The following is a 9,949-nucleotide window of genomic DNA, read 5'->3' on the forward strand; positions in this document are numbered from 1 at the left end:
TAGACCTCAAATTATGGCTTCAAAGGTGAGTATTAAGTGCCATGACCACCCAATCTGCCACCACCCTTTCCCTACTTATCACATACTTGTTATGCCCCAGGTGTTTTAAGCGTCTCTCTTCCTGGAACACGCCAAGCCTCCTCCTGCCTAAAGGTTTGGCACATGCGTGTCCCTTTGCTGGGACTGCCATCTTCCACATTCATTCACAAAAGAATCTGGTGGAGCTCCCAAGACTATGGCCCACAGTCACCCTTCAGACCTAGAAGTGAAGTAAACGGCATGGCTCAAATTTCAGCCAAATAATAGACAGGTCTATAAGGGAAACAATGACAGTAAGGAGGTGTGAACACCTTAGGGTAATCAATCATTTGAGATCAAAAGAGCATGATTTACCCAAGGACAAAATTCAGAAGGGTCAGGAAAGGAGGAGGTATGAAAACAGGAAACACAAGAAGTAGGATAAGAAGAGGAGTTGATGCCAAGGGCTCAAGTAGAAATAGTGTTTTGGAAATGTTGATGGCAAAATACGTACAAGTGTGCTTAATACAATTGAATGATGGATTGCTATAAGATTTGTAAGAGCCTCCCCCATAAAATGATTAATAATAATAATAAAAAAGAAGTAGGACAAGAGATGTTACATTGTTAGACTTGCAATCAATGAGATGAAACAAAATGTGTATGAATGGTTAAATGGAAAACTGATCTGCTCTGTAATCCTTCACCCAATTCACAATAAAAAAAAATATGAGCAAAAATGAGCACTTAATTACCCATTCATTATTTCTTTGAGAACAAGATAGGGGTGTGGCTGAGAATTTAGTGATTCATCAAATCTACATGTACTGAGAAGCACCTAATGCTTGGCTCTGTGCCATGTGTGGGCTCAACTAAGGCTGGCTGCCTGACAGCGGTGCACTGCTATGAACCAAGGGAAAGAGATCAAAGGGAATATGTAATCAGCGGGGTCAAGACTTGCTCCTAGGGGAGAAACCTAGGAGGTCATCATAGAGGAGATGACAATTGATGTGTGCCTTAACGATTGAGTCAGGTTTTTATAAAACTACTCTAAAAACTAAACAAGATTCACATAAATAGGAAGCTATTTGTGCTCATGGATTGGAAGCTTAATATTGTGAAAATATCATTACTTCCCAAAGTGATCTATAAATACAATGCAATCTTACACTAACTCCCAACATTTTTTTACCAAAATGGAAAAACTATTCACCATAAGGAAAAAGGCTGCATATAACGAAAATGAAAATAATACTGAAGTACAAAGTAGAAAGCTTCACATTCTCTGATCTCAAAACATCCTGCACAGCTCTAGTAATCTAGATGGCCTGACTCGATGATAGAAACAGATCTGTGGGACAGAATTGAGAACCCAGAAAGGAATCTATCCATCTATGGACCCTGAATGCCAATGTGGGATCAAAGTCCATCTAATGGGGAAAAAAACAGTCTCTTTAACAAGGTTACGGGGCAGTTCTACTCTATCACCCGGGCTTTTCTGTGTTAGAATCAACCCAGAGGCCCTGCCAACAGCCGCAGAGTTGGACGCACATTTCACATGGGAGGAGGTCAGTGAGAAACTAGGTTAGTGCCATTACCGATGACAGGTTCCATACCTCAGCCAAAGAGTCTTTTAAATATGTAATATCAGATCATGCCGCTCTCTCTTTTCAAACTTTCAATGGCTTCTCATTGCAACAACCAGGGAAGGAGCCCTGATGGTGCAGTGGTTAAGCGCTCAGCTGTTCAGCAATTCAAATCCAACAGCAGCTCCGTGGGAGGAAGACAAGGCCGTCTGCTTCTATAAAGGTCACACTCCTGCAGACTCCAAGGGGCAGTTCTACTCTGTCCTATCGGGTCTCAGTGAGTTGGAATCAACTCAACAGCAGCAGGGTAATGAAAGCCAAAGGTTAAGCTTTCGACTCCTAACTTTAAAAAGGGATGTTTGAGTTTAATCAGAGGTACCTCAGAAGAAAACTGCTTCTGAAAAAAATCAGACATTGAAAACTTTATTATGAGCACAGATCTACTCTGACACGCACGAGGCCACCGTGAGTTGGAACGAATTCTTTGGAAATTGGTACTAGGGCCTATGAAGCTGTACTCCCCCCATCCTCTTCCTCCACTTCCTCCCTAGACTCCAGCACTAGGCTCCTTGCTCTTCATTAGCCTCTCCCGGCTGTTCCAGACTCTCTGTTTCCACCTGCTTCCTCCCATCACATCATTCTCAGCCCAAATGTCATTCTTTTCAGAGAACACTCCTTGATATCCCTCTCTAATGTTGACTGTTCACAACAACCTCTTCCTGGCGCCTGCTGTCTGGTGATCTTTGGGGCTCTGTATTCACTGGCAGGTGAGGGGACTCTTAATAAGTGAGGCCATTGTCATTTAGTTATGCACAGGGTTATGCAGCTATCCACCTATTCCACTCTCCACATTTGCCGACTTCTACCAATCTAACCAGAACAATTGTGCACAGGCCTGGGCAGTGTTTTGTTCTGTTGTTGCTATGGGTTGCTATGAGGCAGAACCAACTTGACCACACTTCACCACCACCACCACCAATCCATCCAGTCCTGCCACTCCCCATGGAGTACTGAATACTACTTCAATATTATTTCCTCTCCCCAGGCTTACAAGACCTTTCAGAGTAACCTTCCAAGTTCTCCACCCCCATCTCCAGATATCCTCAAACCAGGAATTTCCTGAAGACACGGTTTCCCGGCCCCTATGCATGCTGTGCCCTTGGCCTGGCATGCCTTTCCGTCCCCCTTTGGCTTGGGGAACTCTTTCTCTCTGCTTTCGGCTTCCAGAAACTTGGATGAATTTTTCCTTCCATCTCCTGCTCTCGGCTGACCTTCACCCCTTCTTATTCTGAAATCCGTCTTCCCCTCTCCTCTTCACCTGGGAGGCCGTAGTGCTTTGCAAACTCCTTGATCCACCGCAGGAAGTCGTCGGGACATTGAGAAGCCAAGTTCTCCATGCCTCCTCTCCAGAACTTAGCACACTAATGCCCAGCTGAACCTTAGGGCAACACACTGGTTCCACGCTTCCTGTGCGGGCGCGGACATTTCAGCAATGAGCACGACCTGCCTATCTTTGCCACTCACACGCATCCCACCCACCCTCTCAGCCAGAAGGGGCGGCACAATAGGGCAGTGACATCTCTGCTCCGGCACTTGCCCTCAGCCCTTTCACGCGTCTCAAGAGGCTGAGGGCTTGCTGGGGAGATGTTTCCCGGCAGCTTACCGAGCAGCGACAGGAACAGCGTCTTGTACGTTTTCAAGGAATGGTCCATGGTCGCGAGGCTGGGAGCCAGTGCGAGAGAGTCTGCGTGCAACTATGTAGTAGTGTGCCTTGGGTATGTGTGTTTGCTTGGGTCCTGTGCAGGCGTATTAGAACACCTCGAGCCCTGCGGCCAAGGACCAGCTAACATTTCAGTTGACATGACAACGGGGGCTCGAACGTGGTGATTGGTCGAGCGCTGCGAGTGGGGGGCGGAGCCAAGGATGGGCTTGTGCCAGTGTATTGGGTTTCCTTAGTACCCTCTGCATGGGAGATACCAGGAAGAGACCCTATCTGTGCTTGGAGACGGGGGTTTCTTCTTCTGGTCCAGTAGCCCTCGAATCTGGAGTCATAAATCCTTATATTTTTTCATCTCATAAACAGCAGGGTCTTCGACAGGTCTGCACACCACATTTCCGTCGTGTAGTTCTCACCCAATTAAGCCCGTGTCCTTCGGAGGATTATGGTGATCAAGCGAATCACCAAGCGAATGGTGATCAAACTGAAGACGGTGTCATGGTTTGAAAGGATAGAACCTGTATTAGAGTTTAAATTCTGAACACCCGGGTTTGGAAAAGGCCATGGACAGCAGTCACAGCCAACAGTTCAATTGCAGGGTCCCCAAATAGATTGAGCCTCCTTTGAATTCTTTTGGATCTTTAACTAAGGTTATAGGTAATCTTGCCATCAGGCAGAGAGCCTTGGAAAGATTAATTCCACTCCTCACCAGTCAGACTGGGAGGGGGAGGGGAAAGGGGAGGGGCAGTTCGCCCGGGTGAGCCCTTGATGGAGGTCACCACACTGGGGACCGCAGCCAGGGGTAGTTGGCTTGCAGTCATGAGGCATAACCCATTGGTCTCAACCTGCCTTGGTCGAAAGGCCCTGGACCAATCTTGTAAGCCCTCTTCTATCAAGTAACAATGGTCCCATTTCTGCTTCTATAGTTCCTTTAACTGTGATGTATTGATCAGCAACCAATCATGAATTTGTGATGGTTCCTTTTGTTTCTATGCCCTATTTATCTAGCTCCCCAATTGTGAATCCTCAGATGTCATTTTGACCTCGTGCTAATGGTGTCCCCATCTGGATGATGTGTCTGTGTCTATTGTCTCTTAAGGCTTCAAACTATTCTCCTTAAATTACATTTGAGATTGGGCCCTCTTTTGTACCCCAAAACAAACCTGAGAACCAAAGTATTAACAAGAAAGTTTGAAATGCCAGTTACTGGGTAAAGAAAATGGAGCATATCCACACAATGGAATATTACCTGGCTATGAGATATTGTCTTGATACATGCTATAATGTAGATGACCCTTGAAAACATGCTAAGACCTCACATGTACTGATTGACTTATATGAAATGTCCAGATGATGAGTGGTGGCCAGGGGCTGAGGGAAAAGGAAATAGATGTATGACGGTGGGCACTTGGTTTGTCTTGGTGATGATGGAGATGATCTGGACTTAAGTACCTAGCATTATAAATGCATTAAAAGCTACTGGATATTTTTAAATGGTCAAAATGGTGGATTTTCCCCCCCACGTCTTTTTATTTATTAAGCCAGGTACATTTACAAATTTTTCTGCTGCATACAAAACAGCCTGCTTGAAGTTTTCTTCCCATAGTGCTTCAATGTTCTAAATCTTTTGTGCATTTTCACATTTCAAGGCTGTTTTACTAGCTAGATCTACATGGAAGCTGAAGGAAAACTGGACTTAGGTAGGAGGCTTCCTTGGCCAGATCCTGGAGAATTTGATAGAAAAGACAAGTGGCAGCTGCAGATACTTTGCTGACCTGAGCTGTCAGTCTCTGCAAGTTGCTCTTGCATGCAGTTGGAGATCAGATGGCCACACCAGCCACAGACCTTGGGAACATGCCCCAAATGGTGAATTTTATCTCCATGTTTAAAAAGTGAAACAGAATTAAACGTCTGAACCTTTACTGAAATCATGATCTTCGGTGACCCTCTCAACAATCTTTGGGAGGCCTTCAGACTGTCCCTATTTTAGGTAATGAGCCACATTGATGTGTTACTCTTGTAAGCCAAGCACCTATCTAAACACCTCGCCTCTATGAACTCAGTATTCACAGTAACTTTGAGGTAGGTACTTTGATGAGATGAGAAAACAGGTGCTGAAGTCATCAGGCAACCTCAACAGCAGGGGCAGGGAAGAGGCTGGACTCATTGCCCACTTGCACACAGGCGCCTCCTAATGGAGGAGCTGGTAAGACTGGCTAACGGCCTTGCTGGTCAGCCATATCCAATGGCCTGGCTGCCCCTTTAATCCTCAGCTGTGGCTTAGGTTTTCAGAGGCCTCATATATGTACTTTTTTTTCTTTTAGTATCCTTGAGAACACAGCAAAACATACACCAATTCAATTATTTATTTTTTCCCCCCTATCGTTTCTGCATGCACAATTTTATGACAGTGACTCCACTGGAGATGCAAAACCATTCAAATCAGCGGTTCTCAACCTGTGGCTGGGGACCCCCCTTTGGGGGGTGAAATGACCTTATTCACAGGGGTTGCTTGTTTCATGATAGTAGCAAAATTAGTTATGAAGTAGCAACGAAAATAATTTTATGGTTGGGGGCCACCACAACATGAGGAACTGTATTAAAGGGTCATGGCATTAGGATTGAGAACCACCGCTCTAGAAAAACAGAAACTTGCTCACTGAAGTGCTAACCACCACGTAGCTCAGATGCAAAGCATCCCATTCTGTTCCCACACTACCTTATAACAGTTTTCCTGACAATTTTTCAATTAATTAAATTTTCTAAATACCTTAAAATTGTGATTTGTAACAGGGACTTGATAACTTAATTTTTTCTTTAGGGACAGGGGTGATTTAGTGCGTTCTTTCTAAGGTAATGTTTTGGTACTTGATTATCAGTAGTAAAAATAGTATAAAACTGAAAAATACCTGGGCTTCCAGCTGGAAGAGGAAAGGTGGGTCAATGCTGTTGGGGTGAGGGTAAAGGAGCAGGGAACCCACATGGGTGAGGGGTCACCTCTCTAGTTCCTCAGAAGCCAGTGCAGAGTTGTCAAGAACACATTATGTCAAAAGAACCTTATTTTTCTTTGGGCAGTTGGCTTAATTTTTAAATTCATAAACTGCATAATACACTGTTATACTTTTTCTTGTGTATTTTTTTTGGCAAACCCGGATTGCTTCTTCATAAAATAATTGTATAATATCCTTTTCCACAGAAAGAGAACCTTAACTTTCCTCTATCAGAGCTGGTAGACATTTGCTTTGTATAATTAATAGTTTGGAAAAGTATTTATTTTTTTTTACCATCATATCATTATTAGAAAAGTTATGTACACTTTTAAGATTGTTATAAAATAAGAATTTATTTAAAAACATCCCCAAACATGGTCTAGTCCATTCAGGAGCAAAGATCCATCGGTGACACTTGCACGCAGTCAGAGAACACCTTTTGGTTTCTATTGGGCTGACAAACATCTATATGCTTGAAAAGGTGGCTGGTTGTGCTCAAGGAAGCTTTTAGACTTGAGGTCAAAAAGCAATGCTCAAAACCTGAGTTTGAAAACTCAAAGGTGTTTTAAGATAGATTTAATTTTTCATGATTTTCCCAAAGCCAGTCATGGTACTTATTTAACTTATGGTCTTCAGGGTGTACCTAGAAGAAAGATAACACATATAAATCAAAATTGTTCATTGGCTTTATAACTTATGGTGAACAGTACATTATGGTAACATGCCTGAAAATGGTAACCTTTAACCTAGTTGGACTCATATTTAAAATTAAGTCTCATATGAATGTAATTCTTTATAGCTTACAAAGTACTTTCCAATTTAGTCCTGATCCTCATTATGACCTGTGGCTTGGGGTGGTGATATATGAGTAAAATATTAACAACCCATTTTCCAGAAGGAAGTTATAGGCCCTGAGAAATTAAGCAGATTGCTTGGGTCAAAATAAATAGTGGAGAGGGGATTGGTACATGGACCTTCATTGCACACCTGGCCAGACAGATGGTGAAGCATTAGGGTGAGGGAGGCTTAGAGGGCCATGGACCAGACCACTTTGCAGCACCTCCCAGATGCCAGATCCCACCAGGATGCCTGCTTGTGGGCTGAGTATACTCTACAGACTGGGCAGCTGGAGCGGGAGCCAGTTACCACAAAGCCTGAGAATCCAACAAGCACACATTCCAAGAACAAAAATGCCCGCTTTCCTGTAGTGGAGACTGTAACAAGAAGAAAGTCACTATAGGGCTTTCGTGATAGTCTGAGTGGAGAAAGAGGGCCAAAGGGACCCGACCACTGGAGGTCTATCAGAGATCCCATCAAGGGGATTTTCAAGTGTTTTAAAGAGTCCTTAAGGGTTGAGCTGCTAACCACAAGGTCACCAACTGCACCACAAGAGAAAGATGGCTTTCTGCTCCTATAAAGATTATAGCCTGGGAAACCCCAAAGAGGCAGTTCTACTGTTCTCTAGTGTTGAATTTACTTGATGGCATGGGTTTTGTTCTGAACAAATCCTTTCTCTGTTGCCAATTATCCCATGCCACCCACTATTCCTCAAACAGAGAATATAATGAATGTGATTTATCCAAGTTTTTTTTTTTTATAATGGTGGACATTTTTTGGGGGGAGGGGGTCCTCAGATAAAATGTGTTGGATATACTATGGCTGGAGGCGGGCCTCACCTGTTTCCATTCGTTGATGCAAAAAATCCGGTAAGAGTCGTTGCCGTATTTACCAATTCCATGAAGCTCAATCGGATACTTCCACTTCTTTGTCAAATATTCATCTGAAGAATATAATACCCCATATGTCAAATAAGCCTCTAAAGATACCTTCCCTACATACGTGATGAGGGGGAACAGGATTAGAGAATAGAAAGGGGCAAGCAAGGATCTTTTCTCAGACTCAGTGCTTTCTCTTCTAAATTCTTGCAGCACCCTGTCTGAACTTCTCATTTGACACTATTATTCTGTGCTGTATGCTGGTGGCACAGGGATTACAGGTTGGACTGCTAATTGCAAGATCAGCAGTGTGAAACCACCAGCTGCTCCTTGGGAGAAAGAGGGCTTTCTACTCCCTTAAAGAGATGCAGTCTCAGGAAATCACTGGGGCAGTTCTACCCTGCCCCATAGGGTCGCTGTCAGTCGGCATCGACTTGATGGCGCTTGAGTTTGGTGTTACTGTGGCGTTGGTCCTTGAGGTCAATGACTAGGCTTTTGGCTTCACCGACTTCTGTCCTTAATTCGGCCAATGTGGCTTGATCCAGTGCTGGGCACATACTGGCTGGGTCAGGGGAAGGATGCGGTGTGGGTAAAGTGAAATATTTGTGCATGCCTTCTTAATATAGCATCTGAGGACATTAGCGTTTATGGCGCAGTGCTCTTGAAAAGACGCAGTGAATGTTTTCTTTGGGTACACAGGAAGGTACCTGAGAACTTGACAATGGCCTTTGCTCGAAGATCATAGAGACCGAGAGGTTTGAGCAGCTCTGACACGTCTCTCCAGTCAGCGCTTCTTGCTACTTCAGCGGAAGGGTACTTCTCCAGAAACTCCCAAAGCACAGGTATTGCCATTTTGCCTGCAAAGTACATATAACTGTGATTACAAACTTCCAGATGGGTTGATATCTGGTTTAAGTACATCCCCATCTAGATTGTCATATAGAACTGTTTATAAGACCACAGATAAACTTCATTTTCTGCACCAGCAAGTCCTTTCAGAGAAAAAAAACCAACACTACCTAGTCTATTCGACAAACAGTCCAAAATATGCTAGAATCTGGCTTTGTATGATACAAGTTTTTAACGCATTAGATCATGTGATAACCATTGTAAAAACATACGGCACACCAGGAGCCCCCCCCAAAACAGACCAGGCCAGGAGGGGCAGTTCCCCTAATTCCACGACCAGTGGGGAGATAGTTACAAAGGTCAACGGACAGACTTGGAATTATGTATACTGTTGTTTTTTTTCCCTTTTTATTCAATCTTTTGTTTTTGTTTTTCCATTATTGTTGGTTTGCCTACCTATATAAGAGGCATTGGAAACAAGCTCAAGGAGAAAGCAATGGGACCATGGTTCCAGAGAGACTTGGGGGGAGGAGGTGGGGGAAGGGAGCGGGGAGCAAACAACACCATAGACAGGGGAACAACTAAGGAACTAAAATCAACACCGAGGCGGACATAGAGATCCTGGGGTGTTGGACCAAAAGCAATTTAGCTGCGAGGAATTACTAAAAGGCGAAGAGGGACAAGTGTGATGGTGGAGCAGGAGGAAGGTAAAAGTTAACAGAGGGAAGATCTAGGAAGCAAGACTATGGCTAGAGGTATAAACATAGGTATATTCGTATATAAATACATTAATTCATAAAAACAGAGGCATTGGCCTATATACATATATTTATATGGCTATACAATGAGGTAGTGGATGGACTTTGGATCTCTGTTCAACCCCTGCCTCAATGCAAGAACACTTTGTCCTAACAATCTGGCATTCTGTCATTCTGTGATGCCCACCCTGTCGGCATGATCACTGAAGACAAAATGGGTGCATAAGCAAATGCGATAAAGAAAGTGGACATTGCCCGGCTATCAAAAGATATAGCGTCTGGGGTCTTAAAGTTAAACAAGTGTACATCTAACAGA

General features: G+C 43.9%; 2 protein-coding genes and 1 non-coding gene across 5 annotated transcripts in view; all 3 read right to left on the bottom strand.

Annotated features, from left to right (window-relative positions):
• The window catches only part of EFCAB12 (EF-hand calcium binding domain 12), a 24,225-nt gene extending 20,909 nt beyond the window's left edge, over positions 1 to 3,316 (bottom strand). Inside the window, exon 1 of the mRNA XM_045290130.1 lies at positions 3,268 to 3,316. Within this exon, the coding sequence (XP_045146065.1) occupies positions 3,268 to 3,316 (49 nt within the window). The remainder of the gene's footprint in view (positions 1 to 3,267) is intronic.
• Positions 3,317 to 5,053: 1,737 nt separating this feature from the next.
• Positions 5,054 to 5,181, bottom strand: LOC115869579. Its single transcript, XR_004046251.1, has one exon. It is a non-coding gene; the product is annotated as a small nucleolar RNA SNORA44 (small nucleolar RNA).
• Positions 5,182 to 6,637: 1,456 nt separating this feature from the next.
• Positions 6,638 to 9,949, bottom strand: part of MBD4 (methyl-CpG binding domain 4, DNA glycosylase) — a 10,917-nt gene continuing 7,605 nt past the window's right edge. For all 3 annotated transcript variants that reach the window (XM_045290045.1, XM_045290046.1, XM_045290048.1), the window contains 3 exons: positions 8,734 to 8,883; positions 7,988 to 8,091; positions 6,638 to 6,954 (listed from right to left, as the gene is read on the bottom strand). In XM_045290045.1, coding sequence (XP_045145980.1) covers positions 6,877 to 6,954; positions 7,988 to 8,091; positions 8,734 to 8,883 — 332 coding nt within the window. In that variant the 3' untranslated portion in view covers positions 6,638 to 6,876. The remainder of the gene's footprint in view (positions 6,955 to 7,987; positions 8,092 to 8,733; positions 8,884 to 9,949) is intronic.

The sequence above is a fragment of the Echinops telfairi genome, unplaced genomic scaffold, assembly GCF_000313985.2.
Source record: "Echinops telfairi isolate 266 unplaced genomic scaffold, ASM31398v2 ScPeMD7_31;HRSCAF=116, whole genome shotgun sequence".
Classification (NCBI taxonomy): Eukaryota; Metazoa; Chordata; class Mammalia; order Afrosoricida; family Tenrecidae; genus Echinops; species Echinops telfairi.